Below are 18,991 nucleotides of genomic sequence, written 5' to 3' on the forward strand. Positions count from 1 at the left end.
TTGAGAAGGCTGATTCCACGATAGTTGGTGCATTTTGCAGTATCCCCCTTCTTGTGGACTGGGCAAAGAACACTTAGATTCCAACCGTCGGGCATGCACTCTCTTCCGTCCATATTTTGCTAAGAAGCTGCTGCATGCGCCTTATCAACTCCTCGCCGCCGTACTTGAATAGCTCCGCAGGCAATCCATCAGCGCCCACGGCCTTGTTGTTTTTCAATCTGGTTATTGCTATTCTAACTTCATCATAATCGGGCGGGGGGACATATATTCCATCAACATCGATTGCGGGATCGGGTTCTTCATCTCTGCGCGCTGAATTGCTGCCTCCATTTAGGAGAACAGAGAAATGTTCCCTCCATAATCTAAGCACTCTCTGGACATCAGTTACAAGGTCGCCGTTTTCGTTCCTACAGGAGTTTGCCCCGGTCTTAAAACCTTCCGTCTGTCGCCGTATTTTTTGGTAAAATGTTCGGGCTCAAGCTGCTCGCACTCACGCCTTTCTGCTTCTGCTTTTTTCTTCTTGAAAAGGCGTCTCGCTTCCTTTTTCAACTCACGATAGCGTTCACACACTCCTCTTGTCGCGCTCGCTTTTAACGTAGCCCTGTAGGCAGCGTCTTTCCTTTCAGTTGCAACGCGGTATTCTTCATCGTACCAGTTGTTTTTTCGTGGTCGCCGGTAACCAATTTTTTCGTGCTCTCAGAAAGCAGGTGTGAGAGTCGAGTTGCGAAATCATTGGCAGTCTGTTGTGATTGAAGCTTTTCGACGTCTAGCTTCTCTTGTGTTTTTTGTTCCTTGGTTTTGCCGCGTTGAGGCGGGTGCATATTTTGGCTGCAACAAGATAATGGTCCGAGTCGATGTTAGGTCCTCGGATCGTGCGCACATCTAAAACACTGGAGGCATGCCGTCCGTCTATCACAACGTAATCGATCTGATTGCGAGTATTTCGATCAGGAGACAGCCATGTAGCTTGATGTATCTTTTTATGCATGAACCTCGTGCTTGATATGACCATGTTTCGAGCACCGGCAAAGTCAATCAGCCTCAGTCCGTTAGGAGAAGTTTCATTGTGTAGGCTGAACTTTCCGACTGTAGGGCCAAAAACACCTTCTTTGCCGACCATGGCGTTAAAGTCGCCAAGCACGACTTTTATATCATGACGGGGGCAGCGCCCGTATGTGCGTTCTAATTGTTCATAAAAAGTTTCTTTCACCTCATCGTCTTTCTCCTCTGTCGGCGCATGGGCGCAGATGGTTGATATATTAAAAAATTTTGCTTTTATCCGGATAGCGGCGAGACGTTCGCCCACAGAACTTGGTGTTAAAGTCCCTCTCCCACCACGAATCCGACGCCGAAACTCCGCTTATTCGTATGGCCACTCCAATATATGTCAGAATTTTTGATCTTCTTTCTTCCTTGCTTCGTCCAACGCATTTCTTGGATGGCGGTGATGTCAGATTTTGCTTTGGCGAGGACATCAACCAGCCGGGCATCTGCACCAATCCCATTCAGGGAGCGGACGTTCCAGGTGCATGCCCTCAATTATTGTCCTTCAAACGTTTGCCATGGTCGTCATCAATAGAGAGTGTATTTATCCGAGGCTTGTTGTTATATTTCATTGGAGTATGGTTTTACGTGGCGGGTCCCAAGCCCAGCGCACAACCCGCTCAGCGGGGGTGAAAATATTACTTGGCACGTTTATATAGCGAGCCGCTTGCTCCAAGACAGACGCCCGCTTGCAGCCACACCTAGAGGTGTACAGACGCTGCCGATGAGATCTCCCCCGGCTAGCACTTAAACCGATTATGTCAGAGTGGCCTAGCCAGGTTGTCGCCTTCTCACATTAGGTCTCACTAATTTGTCAAAAATTAAATAAATGTTTTTTTTTCCAATATTTACATATAATCTGATCATGCTGTGCTGTTGTACTTTTATATAGTCAAAGATATATTTTTATTTATTGTCTTATGAAGCACCCTGCAGGGCATAAATGTGCTATAGTGCTAAGCTGATGATATTGTAGTGAGTTTATATTTTACTGCCAGTTTTTTGGCATAGGGCTGAGGCTTTTTAGCTCACTAAAGCTTGATTAATAAAATTTTCAAATAATCCATCAAACAATTAATTAAAATTCTTGATTGAATAAGAAATGAATTTTAATACATCACTAAAATTTTTGATTAATCATATGCTCTATTGCTCCAGTAATTGATTGGTTGAAATATTTTATTAATCAAAAATGAAATTTAATCGAGCAATCAAGATTTAAATTGACCAAAAGACTAGTCAATTGAATAATCGTCTTTTTGTTAACCAGATATTTAAATATATTGATAATTCACATTATTTTTCAGGTTTAATAGTTTGCCTATTCCGGTTTGGCTAAAGGTGTTGAACTAGACGTTTAACAACCCAATTGTTTAGTCAACTTAATCGATTAATCAAAACAATGCAATTGCTTATTTAACTCAATCGATTAGACAAATAGTAACATTAATAGATTACTGAATAGTTCGGTTAAACTTATCTTTAATTACTTTAGTAATCGTTTAGTAGATTAACTAAAAAAGCTATTTGACTAATAATGGTGTGCATACTATTCACACGCAGCAGCAGCTTTACAAATTTTACTGTTCGTGCTCGCCTTGCACTAAAATATTGATTAACGAATTAATCGTTTAACAAATCAACCGATTAATCGAATAAAGGCATAGCTATATTTGCACTTGACAAATTATTTCTTGTTTCACTACCTCATAATCAACACCAACCATACCAACCATAAAAAAGTTTATAAAATGATCTCATTTAAACTTTTATAAACATCTGAAAACTAAGAAAACAATTCCTAATACTTTCTGCCATAACAAATCTATTCTTGTTTTCTTGTTTTCATTTTACTAATATTAAGAATTATTTCCACTCAGTGCCAATCAGAAAGCCATGCCAAAAGCAATTTGACGCACCATTAGCGCTCCTACTTACATATTAAACTTGCAAAGTGAAAACGAAAGCATTTTTTGCAAAAAAATATGACCATGATTTTGCTTTTAAAAATAATATTACTCCTTTGTTTCGCCTTTTATTTTGAAATCTTTATGGCAATGTTAAATTGAATTGGAATGGCATATTTATAATAGCATTTAACACTTTATTGAACCAGCATGTGGGCACACACCCCTGCAAAGTCATTAGCGAGCATATGAAAAAAAAAGAAGTAGTTTGAAATAAAATATCAACTCATATCGCCGATGGATTTTACGGCACCGATTTCGTTAACTTTTGGCAACTATTTTCAACAGATTTCTATAATTATCTAATTAGATTTCTATAATTTTTATCGAATTTCTGCTTTCGAAATTGTTTTTTCTCTTTTTAAATCAAAAAATACGTGTGTGAAATGCTATTAAACCTTGTTCTCTATGACATGTTAGGCTTCACGCTTTTAGAATTTACAAAATTTCTTGGGTTTGCGGTTTCACTCCGTTTCTTCCTTCTCTCATTTGTTGAAATTTTTGCTAAATTTGTGATAATTTTTAAGATATTCGACAATTTTTGAAATTTTTGAAAAGTTTTGAAATTTTAGATTAATTTTAAAATTTCCTATAACAACTGCTTTTGTTTTATCGGCCTATTGGTCGATAAGGTCGAAACGAGCTCAAGGCCAGAACAATACTTTTTTGTAATGATTATTGTTTTTTTAATTTTTCTATAATTGCAAAATTGTATTTTGTTTTTGGAATAGTAAGTAGAAAATTTTTCATTTTTTTTCGAAATGGATCTATCTGCGCAGCTATAGCCGGTTGTCTGAAAAATTTTCTACTTGCTATTCCAAAAACAAAATACAATTTTGCAATTATAGAAAAATTAAAAAAAAACAGTAATCATTACAAAAAATTATTGTTATGGCCTTGAGCTCGTTCCGAACCTTGATTTCCTGTAACTCTGAAAGCATGATGAAAAAATTTTCAAACATATAATTAAACAAAATTCTTAAAACTATCGAAATTTTTAAAACTTATCTTAGTTTCAAAACATATTGAAAATTTGATGAACTTGTTGAAAGTTTAAAAGATTATAGAAAGTTGTAAAACTTAGCGAAAGTTCAAAGCTTATTTAAATCTGAGCAAAGACAGAAATGGTGAAAGTTACGTATAATTTCAAAATTCATCGAACTTTTTAAAACATCGAATTTTGTAAAATGTATATATGCACAATTAAAAAGAAATTTTAACATTATCGAAAATCTGAAAAATTAACGTAAATTTTCAAAATTATCAACATTTTAAAGACTTATCGAATTTAACAAAATATATCGAAAATTTAAAAATCTATAGAAAACTTCACAACTTATCAAAAATCTGAACATTTAACGAAAATTTGCGAAGTTGAACGTATTGAGAACTTATCGAAAATCTGAAAAATTAACGAAAATTTTCAAAGTCATCCATACTTTCAAAACTTACCGATAATTACAAAATTTTACGAAAATTTAAAAACCTATAGAAAACTTCAAAGCTTTGTTAAAAGTCTGAACATTTAACGAAAATTTTAAATTTTCACAAAATTTTCTTAAAATTATCGAAAAGTTCTAAAAATTTAAGGAAAATTGCACAAAATCTTTAATACCATTTATCGAGTCTTCAAAATTTGTTTTTAAATACTAGAATCATATTTTCAAAAAAAAAAACAACAAAATATTTATGGTTTCAAATTACTTTTGTAATGATTTTTGGATTTAAGATCTTCTATAAACGTTCGTTCATATCTCGTTCTTGGTGCTAAATTGAAGGCTTCAACTTCGCTGAGCGTCTAGGTGATGCATGTATTTTGTCAGAGCAATGAAAAATGGCACTGAAGATGGCGCAATGCCGAAACTTGGTTGTCTGCAAAAGCAAAATAAAATTTGACAAAGGATGTCGGAAAATTGTTGCAACCATTGTACAGGTTTACAAGTATGATATGTATGAGAGGGAAACAATTTCTTTCCCTTTCTAACACACGGCAGTTTGACACTTCGGTCAGTGTCAAACTAGCGTGGAACCCAGTGGAACCTGCGTGGAACATGAGTTTTGACACTGAACGAAGTGTCAAAATTACCGGGGTTGCTTCGTCGAAAGCGACACAGGGAAGCAAAAAAGGGATCGGAATATCAGATATGGGTTGCTGTGATGGTAAATTTTTTTGAACGAATTTAGTAGGAAATTTTAAGTGCACCCATATGGGTCCTTCAGAAAATTATAAAAAGTCTTCAATTGGGGTATCTGAGGACGCGTAGTTATTTCAGTATTAAGAATACAAACACGTGAGTTAAGTTTTTCTACCCGTTCAAAAGTTCTCCGCGAAAAACAGTTTGAAACCGAGGTCGACTGCAATAACCCGTCCAAAAAAGCGGAAAGAAAAATGAATATACGCGTTTTGTCCTGTTGTCAATAGTCCGAAGAGGAAAAGTATTCGAATTATTGGAAACGAGGCCAAAACGCGTGTATTAATACCTCCCCCGACGGTTTTGGTCGTGTTTTAGCAATCGTCCCGGTAATAAAGTATCACAATTTGTTAATTAAAATTGTCCAAAATATATGGTTATTAAAGAGAGATGTAATTAAGTGCTCGTTTGAAGGTAAATAAGTATATTTCTTTGTAATATAAGAAAAAAAAATTTTAAGCAGTTTTCGATAGCAGGTACTAAACTTTTTTTGGTCCTAAGAAGTACAACAGTGCCAAATAGCATCCACAAAAAAAACGAACAAGAACAAGCATTTTATCAGGTGAGCGTGGCTGTGTATGTGCGTGCTGCTACATATCCTACTTGTAGACCTGTACAATGGTTGCAACATACATCAACAGCTCCTACCGACAATATTACAATCTATGGCTTACTCAGCTCAGATTTGAATCTGCTGAACCGGCTAATACCATCTTTCAACAACCAACTTGTCCGCCAACGCGCAGCACATATCATAATTTGAATAATTAATTAGCTAACATAGCTGATTAAACAAAATACCAATTAAGAATCAATTAAAACACTTAAAACACACGTGCTTTTTGAGCTACTAACTGCCAAAAACCGACGCCTCCTAATTTTACATTAACTCCACCGCCACCGACTATAGGCAATTGCTTCAGTGGGCGCTTTCCGGTGCAAAACACATCATAAATTGTTTAATATGAAACTAAAAAATTGCATTGGTCATCGGTCAACAAGTTGATTGCCCATTTTTGGTTAGTGTTGAGTATGCTTTAATTTGCTCTTAACACAATTTTGGTAAGCAGAGCTTTAACTCGAAATGAGCTCCATTTCAGCACATTAGTGATAGTTGATTAACCGTAAAGTTGTTGTTGGGCGAGTGATTTGTTTAGGTCTTTTATTTTTTTTTATTTTTTTTTTTTTTATTTTTTTTTTTTTTTGAATTTATGACTAATGAATGAGCCCACGCGGAGTGAAAAAAGTAAATGCGTAGTTTTGATATAAATTTGTATGTGCGTGCAGTGTTGTGAAATAAAACAGCAGTACGAAGTAGTGTCAAGCTTGGAATTGTTATCTGTTTTACGTTAAAATCAGTTAAGGTGAATTTTTCATAAAAAATTCCTGTTTCAGAAATCATATTTTGCTCTTATGATATATTTTCATTCATCAACGCTTAAAGAAATTATAAAATTTCTTCATTTGTATGGAGGCTGACCCCTTTTTTTCAAAACTTTTTGTAATATTTGGATCTGCCATTTCACATCTGAGTATTTGGGATATTAATAAAATAATATATTTTCTATGACTTTTTAAATTTCCGATGTTTCTAAATTATCCATAAGTCTTAAAAACTTTGATTAGTTTTCAAATTAAAGGTCGTTTTTGAAACATTCGATAACTGAACCGCTCACTGCACAAAGTTTCAATGATTTTTAAAACTTTCGGCAGTAGTTGCTGAAATATTTGATAGTTCTCGAAAATTTCGAAATGTTTTGAAAATTGTGGTAAGTTTTGAAATTTTCCAAACCTGGTGAAATTTTTGATAGGTTTTCAAATTGTTGGTCGATATTAAAGTTCGGTTGTTGTTGGAATTTTTAATTTTGAAAACATAAAAAATATAACCACATATGCAGTTAAGCCCAAATATTTTTTGAAATTTTTATTTTAAAATAATGTTCGAAAATTTGTTGATTTCGAATACCGAAACATGGCTGATAATATAAAACTTGTTCAGTAAATTGGTAAGCTCTAGCATTGTTTAACTGCCGAAATTAGGCACTTGAAATTGATAATAATTTACATTAACCAGAGTTTTTATAATAATGAATCTAAAGCTGCCTACATACTGCAAATTTATTGCACAGCACTGTATATGTTAAAAAAAAAAAAACTTACATATTCGAACTAAATTTTTAATTATAAGCAACCCGCCCAAAAGCGAATAAAAAATTTACAAATTTGGCTTAAACTAATTCCAACTTTCGTATTTTTTGTCTCGTTTTCTTCCAGATGGTTCATTATGTCTCCGCATCGGCTTTAACCTCACAAAATAGTTTGGCATTGCAAAACCATCAAACGCTAACGTTTGGCAAATTATTGCGCGCTGCTGGCAATATGGGTGACATCAGAGATTGCCCGGTAGGTGGCGCCTACAAAATTTATACATTTTTTATTTAAAATTAAATAATACCAAATTTTCTTACTTAATAAATTTCGAAATCTCGCTTTAATTTCAGAATGCTTGTGGCGCCAAAATTGGCATCTGTCGTGCGTTACTCAATCGTCCTGATGTGGTATCAATTGGTATTGTGTGGGATTCGGAACGTCCCGCAGCCGATCAGGTGCATGCTGTATTGAAGGCAATTGGCACCAATTTACGTTTATCGGACGTTTTTCATCAGGTAGCCGAACATCGTTGGGCACAAAATGTACAACACGAATTAGTGGGTATTGTATCGTATTATGGCAAACATTATACGACTTTCTTCTTTCATACCAAACTAAAGGTTTGGGTATATTTCGACGATGCCAATGTGAAAGAGGTAAGCGTGGGCTTATATGCAATATCCCAACATGGGCGAGTTCCTGAAAACGAAGGCAGATGCTTTATACCAGTAGTTTACGTCGAGGTCGGTACAGCAGCTTTTGACTTGTGCTGAGCGCCCTCTACGTTCATCTGTTGTGTCCATGTCGGCTCATATCTTTTGCATCTCACGAAATATTTTTTAACACACACTCTCTCTTTTTTTTCTCTCTTTATCTTTACCAAACTCAGGTCGGTCCCAATTGGGAAGGTGTTGTCGACAAATGCAGTCGCGGACGTTATCAGCCACTACTCTTACTCTATGCTGTACCACAACCACCCTCAACTGGTACACAATTCGCACCCGAAAGCACTCAGGCCACCATAGTACGCCGCGCTATAACACCAAGTCCAATAACGCCAGAGAAAACGAATTTGGGTAACACACGTCGTGCCATTACGCCCACACCATTGCGTTCACCGAACGACTATCAGAATTTGAGTGTCATACAGAAAAATATTTTTCCCGGGGGAGCAAATGGGTCGCAAGCCCCACCAGCACTTAGTAGCGATGAAACCGATGCTTACATAAGCCGTAAGACCGTAGAACATGTGCTAAGCGCCCAACAATATCAAAATTTGAATGTAGTGCAAGACAAGATCTTCCCGAATAATAATGGCGGTCTGGTAGGTAGCCAATCAGCTGAAGAGAAAGACGCAGATTCCTTGTCGCACAAAATCGGAAAGGTGCTCAATGCACAACTCATGCGCAAATACCATCTACAGCTGACGCGCAGTCAAAGCGCTGAATCTGGTCATGTTAGCGGCTCGTCAAATGGCTCTTCACCACCAAGTGATGGACTCACCATTCCGGATCACTTGAATCAGCCACGTCGTCGTGATTCGGGGAATTGGTCAGGCGATCGTAATAGCGCAAGTTCAGCTTCATCCACCACGCTCGATAATCCCTATCTCTTTATGGTGGGCAAGCGCAATCCACCTGCAGTACCGCAAAGTCCCACACGCAATGGCTTACCTTATGATCCTGGCTATGACTCATTCTCGCTGAGTTCAACTGATTCCTATCCACCTAAACATCACCTGAATCCGCAACTTGCAAAAATACCCGAAGCTAGCGCTTCGCAAATGCTCACAGGTGATTGCGAAAAGCTCTGTCATGAAGCAGATCAACTGCTGGAAAAGTCACGACTTGTCGAGGAATCACACGATCTTGAGACAGCGCTTGTACTTTGCAATGCGGCTGCAGGACGCGCGCGCGCCGCCATGGATGCGCCGTACAGCAACCCGCACACAATGACATTTGCGCGCATGAAACACAATACTTGCGTGATGCGCGCGCGCAGTTTGCATCGACGTATTTTGGTAGAGAAGGGCGCCGACATGGATGCCATGCCCGAAATGAAGCACATGCGTGAGGGCAGCAATAGCAGCGTAAAGCATGTGCGTCAAAATAGCAAAGACAAAACATTGGATAAAACGCAGATGCAGACGCAGACACAGCAAGCAGCGGCAACAACGGCGGCAGCAGCCACATCAGCAAATAAGAGCATTGAGATTTATGCAACGCTACCGAAGAAAAAGAGTCCGTTGAAAGCGCTGGCAGCAGCTGTTGGTAATGATGACAATGCTATCGAGTATGAAACGCCACAAACAACGGTCAACGCTAAGCCCGAACGTGAAAGTCGTTCGATTTTCGGCCGCAGCAGCAGTAAGTCGGAGAAAGAGAAACGCAGCCGCAGCGAAGACCGCAATAAGTTAACACGCGAATTTTCACTAACCGAAACTTTGTTGGTCAACGCTAAAGATACGCTGAAGAAGCACAAAGAGGAGAAGGATGAGAAAAAGGAGAAAGACAAAAACGGCAAGAAGCAGCATAAAATACGACGTAAGCTATTGATGGGGGGACTTATACGACGCAAAAATCGTTCAATGCCTGATTTAACAGAGGCGGGAGATGGTGCAAACGCACAGAAGGAGGCGCCAGCACCACTGGCAACTTCAGTGGACGATAGTTCAGTTGGTTTGAATGGTAAAAATGGCATGACCGGCTACATCTCTGAGGGTCATTTCGACTATCGCGACTCTAATAATGCCAATCCGAATCTGGAGCGTAGTAAATTGATGCGCAAAAGCTTCCATGGCAGCGGACGTCAGCTAACAGTGGTCGCTAAGGTGGCACCACCTCCTCCCATGCGTACGAGCTCTGCGATAACACAGCAACAGCTGCAACAGCAATTGGCATTGCAGCAACAGCACGATGTAGGAGTATTGCAGCATTTCCATCATGAAGCGAATCTATCAAATATTTCAGCCATGAGTTCGAACACCTCCATAAGTGAGGATTCCTGTCAGACCATTATTACGACTTGCGCGCAGGTGCACAACGAACAGAGTCCGCTGAAGGATGGCATTTATCAAACAGCGAACGGGCAGTATCAACAACATAACAGTTATGCAGCGCCTACAGCCGAAATCAGTAGAGAAGAAGTAGATGGTGTTGGTGGTGGCCCTAATGCTAATGCAAATACCAATGGTAATACAAATGAAGTGCCACTCGAGCTACCACCCTATCCAAGCCCTCCACAATCTGTGTGCCACTCACGCCAGGCGAGCGAAGATTTTCCACCACCACCACCAGAGATCGATCTCGAGCCGCTCAATCAGCAAATCAGCCAGATACAAGTGTTGGAGGCGAGTAAGCAGCAACGCAACATGGAAACGCTAGAGGGCACCACCAGTATACTGGCGCAGTTACAGCAACGTCATCAGCTAATGAAAATGCGTAAGGAGCAGGCGACGCCCACTTGCGAACCCACTGCCTCTAATTGGCTTAAGGAGTTACAGTCAAAGCAAACAGATCTTAAAAACGCACAGCGGCACACAGACTCACCTGTGAAGCAGCTCATACAACAAACAGGTGGTGTGCGTGATCTGGCGCATCGCTTTGAGCAAACGAAATTGAGCAACGGCACCATCACCGGTGAACAACAGCAACAACCATTGCGCTCTTATTCATCACAAGAGCTACTCAATCCATCAAAACCGCCAATACGCACACAAATGAATGGTTTGCCGCAGCAACACGCTGGCGCGCCAATGACAGCTACTCCTGCCAGCGCTCCTACGATGAAGGCTGTGGAAGCGGATGAAGTAGATTGTGCGTCGCAACGTTTCCAACGTCTGCCGTCACATCAGGTATTGCCCAAACCGAAATATGAGGTACCTAAATCGCAGATCGCTGAAGAGTTGCGTGAAGTTGAGATGCTCAATACAATGGTGAAACAGACTCTCAATAGCGCGCCAGCGCTACAGCAACAACAGCAACAAACACCACAGCAGCAGCAAACAATACAACAAAATGCCGCCAATTCTGCGGGTGCTGCCATGGCGACCGCCATGCCGAAACGCGTTAAGAAGAAAAGCGTATCCTTTTGCGATCAAGTTATACTTGTAGCGACTGCCGATAATGAGGAAGATGATGATTTCATACCAAATCCTATCTTGGAGCGCGTCTTGCGTACAGCGCAAAATCCCAACGAAAAAGTGACGGCACACTTAATGCAACAACAACAACAGAATATGATACGGCTACCGACGGAAGCGCAACCGCGCATTATACAACCGCTGCCACCACCAGTGCAGCAGCACCAACAGCAACACCAACAGCAGCACATGCCAGCGCCACCACCTATGGCGCAGCAGTCGCCTATGTTGGGCAGCGAACGACGCGCAATGCCGCTGCAGGGACAAGATATGCAACGTTATGTACAGCTGCAGCGACCACAACTAGAAGCGCTGCGCCAACAACAGCATTTACAGCAATTACAGCAGCAGCAGCAACAACAGCAGTTACAGCAGCTTCAGCAACAACCACAGCAGCAACAACAGCAGTCTGCTTTGTCATATATGTCAGCTGGTCAAGTCTACACGCCTATACACGACATCTACCGCATGCAACAGCAGCAACAATATGCCACACAGCTACCGCCTCAAGCAGCGCATCAAACGCATGCGCAATACGATGAACACTTGCACAACGGTAACGGAGCTGCTGCGAATCATGCACTAATAGCCGCGCGCACTAGCATGAGCGGCATCGCTAATGTTGCCACGCAGCAACATATGCAGATGCTAGTAGCTCAACAGCAACAGCAGCAGCAACAACAACAACATCAACAACATTTGGATGCACAAGCCAGTTATGTAAGCATACCGCGCTCACATGCAAATCACGCACAGCAAAGTTACTCGGTTCAATTGCAAAAACATCAACAACATATGCAACAACAACAGCAACAAATGTCGCCAAACTGCTCTTATTATCCCGGTGTTCCTGGCATGGACGCACCACCACTGCCATCACCATATCAACGAGTGCCGCTGCCGCACGGCCATGCCAGTGAACAATACCTACCGCCAAGCAACCACACCAACAATAATATGCCGAAGACACAACATCCCTATCCATCTCCCGCCATCACCTCTCCCTCACCTTATTTTCATGTGCCGCAAAATGCCGCCATATCCGCGTTAGCAAACACACAACCGCCGCAGCACACAAAGGCATCACACCAAAAGAAGGTAAGCTTTGAGCCGGGCACTAAAGGTGAAACCGATTCATTATGCAATGGTAGCAACAACAACATGCACAACAGCAGTAATTTAGCAGCGACGCTACCACCAAAACCTGCCACCAACGCAACTCATATTAACGTGTCCTCAGCGCAACAGAATGGATTGCCCACGGTGATGTTGGCAGCTGCAGCGGATAGTAGCGTCAATGTGACCGCAATTCCAACGCGCGTCTATAACAACGCCATCGTTAAAGCATCAGCCAAAGCGGTGGAATGTAATTTGTGTCGAAAGCGTCATGTAATTGCACCCGCCGTTTATTGCACCAACTGTGAATATTATTTACAAATGCTAAACAATCGACGGTAGATTGGAAGCAATCGGATGGAGGTAAGCTGAATGAAGGGGAATGATTGGTTGGGAGAACAAGTGAGTAGTATACAGTAAGAGTGAGAGGTCCTTAGAGCAAGTAAGAGAGGAGCAGAAACACGCAGTGAGTGCGAACGTAACTAAATAGCGGTAAATGAGTTGTTTGTGGCATATTAAGCAATAATCGCTGAGCGAATTTAGTTTGAGAGACTTTGATTGCGTTTTTCCAGCATTTAAGTTTAAATGAATAAAAATATTGTAGTTTTAAGTTAGATTAAAATATTCCCTTAAATTTGTTAAATGCTATATTCTATTGAATTTGAAAAAAAAATTCTTAAGCGCGACCACCGCTTATTTTGAGGAATATGAACTTTACTCCCAAAATTTGAGGCAAGTAGAGTTTGTAGGTACTGCAGTTCTGTGGTATTGCACTGCTAACTTGTGCTGAATGAGAGGAACATTTTTTATTATTTTCAGCTTAAATTTGCTTCGCCAATTATTTATAAAAAAATTATTTGTTCTGTAATAAAAGAAACATAAAATTAAAATTTTTTAAAAAGATGAAACTATTGGGATAAATTTTGTCAAAATGTTGAGATATTTGAAAAATATTTTTTTTTTATGCTAAGCAAAATTAATAAATTCAAGAAAAAGTACGTTAATTTAATAAGGCCAACATTTTTTTACGTATATTTTTTTTTATTTTGGCATTTTTTATACCAATTTACCATAACATCATTTTATTGTAAGACATTTTTTTACATGAAATTAAAAGAAATTCAAAAAAATTTTAAAATTTTAAAAATTCTTTGAAATATTTTATCTTATATTTCGCCAACTAGTAAGCAAAGCAAAAAGTTCGAAAGAAAAAAATCTTAACGAATTTTCTATATAAGCGACAAATTTTGAAGTTTTTTGTTAAATATTTTCTCTATTTTCGTTCCCTCCAAAAAACATTTTTTGAAAGAAAAAACCGTGTTTTTTATTCAAAAAAAAGTTTTGATTTAAAGATTTTTTACAAGAAAATTAAAAACTTGTAAACATTTAAAAATATTTAATTTCTTTAAAGCATTTTGTTTTAGTTTTCCGACAATTTCTAACATAAACGAGATATGCTTAAGATATATAAGCAAATTATACAAAAGAATATTTGCAAAAAATGTTTGAAAATTTGTTACGCGAATTTAAAGGACAAGTCTTTGCGATATGAAGAAACATTTAGAAACTTTTTACACAGAATTCAAAATAAAAATAAGAAAAATTTTTAAATTTGTTTGAACATTTTAACACATTTTTCCGCCAACTTTAAAACAAATCAAAAAATTCGAAGGAAAAGTTATAAAAAATTTTATCTAAGAAAAATCGTCACAATATGGGAAGAAAATTAGAAATTATCTTTAAAAATTTTAAGTCGGAAATTGGAAAAAAATCCAACATTTATGTTGGAGGAACACCAAGAGAAATATTAACGACACCGGCTTTTAGTTTAATGTATTAGGTTTAATGAATATAATGCGACTAAATACAAAGATGTGAAAAAATATAATGTATGTATTCATATATCAAGTATATAACGGGCTTAGAGACTAACGAGCAAAACATTAGCGTTGCCATATCAATTAATATTATTAACACTCCTCCTCAACGTGAATGTTTTGGTTAAGTTACTGGTCCTCGTTTAATCCCAAGTGTTTTGAAAATCTCAAATGTTTTTCTTTACTCAAATTTTTCGTTAGAACGTCAGCAATCATTTCATTAGTAGGAACAAATTTGATCTCAATATCACCGTGCTTTATTATATCTCTAATGAAGTGGTGCTTGATGTCGATGTGTTTACTTCTACCATGAAACGTTTGGTTTTTGGACAAATGCTGCGCACCTAAATTATCGCCGAAGATAATTGTTGGTACCTCTTGCTTACGTCCAATTTCATTCATTAGGTTACGGAGAAATATCGCCTCTTTTACGCCTTCAGTAAGTGCAACATATTCGGCCTCAGTGCTGCTTAGTGCTACTGTCTGCTGTTTTTTAGACTGCCATGATATTACACTACCGCCTAGCATAAAGGCATAACCAGAAAAAGATTTACGATCCATCATATCGCCTCCCCAATCAGCGTCTACGTAGCCTTCAATTGGGTTTCCACATGCCCGATACGATAACTTGAAATGAACTGTCGACGCCAAATATCTTAATATGTGTTTAATTCCTGCTTCATGTTCTTTGTGCGGTTCAACATTATGCTGTGCTAACTTACAAACCGAATGCATTATGTCTGGGCGTGTACACATGGCCAAGTACATTAACTCTCCTATGCAAGATTGATATTCGATAGGGTCTATGCGTTTACATGTGCCACTTTTACATCCGACTGAAAATCCAGCATCGAGTGGTGTTGATGCTGGCCTACACTGTACCATACTATGTCGTTGAAGCAAATCTTTTATATATTGGGACTGGCTAATATGCATTGCGCCAAGTTCACCCTCACGTTCTACCTTAATACCCAAAAAATATCCAAGTTGACCTTTGTCAACGCATTCAAAACTATTTGCGATATGTGCTTTAACGTCGTTTAACTCTGATTTTGTTTTACAGGCGATTATCAAATCATCAACATAAACCGCAATTAGAGAAATATTATCGCCGGATTTTCTTTTGTAGAGACAAGGCTCGTTTACGCATGGTTCGTAACCAATTTCTTTCAGAACACCATCCAGTTTCGCATTCCATTCTCGACCCGACTGTTTCAAGCCATAAATGGCCTTTTTTAAACGTAGAACCTGATCTGGGTTCGCCTCATCCACGAAGCCTTCCGGCTGCCTCATATACACAACGTCGCTTAACTCACTATTTAGGTATGCAGTACATACGTCCATTTGGTGAACAAAAAGTTTCCACTCAACTGCTAATGCAAGTACCAAACGAATAGTTGAATAGCGCACCACAGGTGAAAACGTCTCTTTGTAATTTATACCTAATTGCTGGTTGCAGCCTTTCGCAACCAATCTGCATTTAAATTTTTCTAAGCTACCATCATCGCGCCGTTTAACGCTAAAAACCCATCTACTACCAATAGCGCGATGGCCTTTTGGCAAGCTCTCAGCCTTCCAGGTTTCATTTTTAATTAATGCAGCATATTCTTTTTGCATCGCATCTGCCCACTCCGAGGCGTGCTTACTGCTAAGTGCTTCCTCAACAGACTGCGGAATATCAATAGCGTTTGAACATTTTAAAACATTTAAACAGCTTCTTATTTTCTTTGGCCTACCACGCAAACCAGTGCGTTCTAACTTAGGCCTGCCACGACCACAGCGTGTATGCTGCTCCTCCTCAACTACGATTTCGTCATCATTATCAAACTCACAATTTTCGCGACCACGCTTTTGCATTGTAACACATTCATCATCATCCTCGCGAGCACGCTTTTGATTTGTAAGGCCTTCATCATCTTGCTCTTCTGAATCATTATTAAATGCGTATGGTTGTATATCGTCCACCAAATCTATGGCAGAATTATTGTTATTGTTTACTAATTCAGCGAACCTAACATCGCGTGCCTCGATTATTCTTCGACCCTGCTGGTCGTATAGCCGATAGGCTTTCGCCGTAAGTGAGTAGCCTACCATTTTATATTCTTTGCCTTTGGCCAGTAATTTGTTTTTCTCAGTCTTATCTAAGCAAACCGCTGTCGAACCAAATACTCTTAAGTGACTTACCGATGGCTTTCTACCTGTCCACACCTCGTACGGTGTCATGTCGCTCAGCGCTTTTGTTGGCGAACGGTTTCTTATATACACTGCTGTTGCCATCGCTTCTGCCCATAGCATTACAGAAGCATTCGCATAAGTCATCATGGTTCTCGCCATCTCAACAATTGTTCTGTTCATCCGCTCCGCCACCCCATTTTGCTGTGGGGAATATGGAACGGTGAGCTGCCTCTTTATACCACAGTGCTTAAACAAGTTCTCAAAATTTTTATTCACGTACTCTAAACCGTTGTCGCTTCGCACTATCTTTATCTTCTTCCCAGTTTGTCTTTCGACTAAGTTTTTAAATACAATGAATTTTTCATAAACTTCATCTTTGGTCTTAATAAAATATATAAATATTCTGCGAGATTTGTCGTCAATGAACGTTACGAAGTACCTAGCACCACCCAACGAATTAGTTCTAAAGGGACCACAAACATCCGTATGAATAATATCGAGCAAATCTTTAGCGCGCTCGGTAGAATTATGTGGAAACGGTTGTGTGGTGATTTTGCATTTCATACATGCTACACAACTTTCACCTTTTATGAATTTCATGTTTTCTAACCCAAGAACCATCTTCTTTGAGGCTAGCTCTTGTAAGCTGGCATAATTTAAATGACCATATCTTGCGTGCCATTGTACACAATCGCTACTATTTAAACTAAAACACTTATTTTTTATATCATCAATTATAAATAGACCACCGCTTTGTGTTGCTTTTAATATTGATTGGCCATATTTATCATAAACGACTGCTTGCATTTGCGAAAATTTAACACGAAACCCCTTTTGTACAGCTTTGCTTACTGATACAAAATTACCTCCCATGCCAGGTATGTACAAAACATCTTTTAATAATATATCACCTTCGGCAGTGTTTATCTCCACTTCACCTATTCCTTCCGAATATATATATTTACCACCAGCCAGTGTTACTCTCTCTGTATGTTCTTCAAATTTCGTGAACATCGCCAGATCACTGCTCATATGTGCTGTAGCTCCACTATCCACGCACCACGTATTACAATTGATAACCGATGTATTTGTTGCTGCTAACATTGTAAATGACTTTTGCTCTCTGTGAAGGTCTTTTTTCTTTTCTTTATATCGGCATTTTGCCGCGAAATGGCCAGTACGCCCGCAAGTAAAGCATTTCAAATCTTTTCTCCCTTTGTTGTTTTCATGTTGTATGTTGTTGCTGCTTTTATTTGTATGTACCTGTGCATATACTTGAACGCCGCTAGCATCACCTGATTTTTCTCGTTTACGTTCACCTTCTTCAATGACTTTAGAGGTCACAAAACTAAACTTGGGAAGACTGTCTCTCGTTTCCATAGCTATCACAAAATGATCAAAGCTTTTAGGCAAACTGGACAAAAACATAATTACCAACAGTTCATCTGGAAGTGATGTATCCATTTCTGCCAATTTGTCTGCTACGTTGCTAAATTCATTTAGATGCTATTGCATGTCCTCACCTTCATTCATTTGCATGTTCATTAGTTTTTTGTAAAGCGAAACTTTACGAACAGGACCAGCTGCTTTATAAACATTTTTTAACGTTACCCATGCTTCCATTGACGTTTTGCATTTCTTAATATGCATAAGCTGTGTCGGCTTCACTCCTAGAGTTAATGTTGCCAAAGCCTTTTCATCGAGCTCATCCCACTTTTCTGCAGTCGCTGCAGTTTTCACAAGTCTACCGATCACCACTTTCCATAGATCCGCATGTATAAGTATGCTTTTCATTTGCACACTCCAACTGTCGTAGTTCTGGCCATCCAACTTCTCGATTTGCAGCAAACCCGTCGCATTCATTTTGCAAGAAAAAAAAAAACTTTTACTTTCTTTAATTTGCCTTTGCAAATGTAATTTTTCGATTCGCGTTAATATTTCGATTTTACACGTGTCTCTGGGCCCATAACCAATGTTGGAGGAACACCAAGAGAAATATTAACGACACCGGCTTTTAGTTTAATGTATTAGGTTTAATGAATATAATGCGACTAAATACAAAGATGTGAAAAAATATAATGTATGTATTCATATATCAAGTATATAACGGGCTTAGAGACTAACGAGCAAAACATTAGCGTTGCCATATCAATTAATATTATTAACAATTTAGATTGACATTTTTTTTTTTAATTTGCGACATGATTTCATAAATTTTCTACGCAAAAAAGTAAATCTGTTAAAAAAACATAAAAAATTTGGAAAAAATATATATTTTTTCATTCCAAACGAGTAAAATTACAAAAAAAAAACTGAAAATTTCAACTT

General features: G+C 38.7%; 1 protein-coding gene across 5 annotated transcripts in view; it reads left to right on the forward strand.

The window, feature by feature from the left end:
- Positions 1-17,962, forward strand: part of ec (echinus) — a 316,039-nt gene extending 298,077 nt beyond the window's left edge. For all 5 annotated transcript variants that reach the window (XM_067785610.1, XM_067785609.1, XM_067785611.1 and 2 more), the window contains 3 exons: positions 7,478-7,606; positions 7,705-8,010; positions 8,244-17,962. In XM_067785610.1, the coding sequence (XP_067641711.1) occupies positions 7,478-7,606; positions 7,705-8,010; positions 8,244-12,953 (5,145 nt within the window). In that variant the 3' untranslated portion in view covers positions 12,954-17,962. The remainder of the gene's footprint in view (positions 1-7,477; positions 7,607-7,704; positions 8,011-8,243) is intronic.
- The last annotated feature ends 1,029 nt before the right edge of the window (positions 17,963-18,991 follow it).

Source organism: Eurosta solidaginis, chromosome 4, assembly GCF_040869045.1.
Source record: "Eurosta solidaginis isolate ZX-2024a chromosome 4, ASM4086904v1, whole genome shotgun sequence".
In the NCBI taxonomy this organism is placed as follows: domain Eukaryota; kingdom Metazoa; phylum Arthropoda; class Insecta; order Diptera; family Tephritidae; genus Eurosta; species Eurosta solidaginis.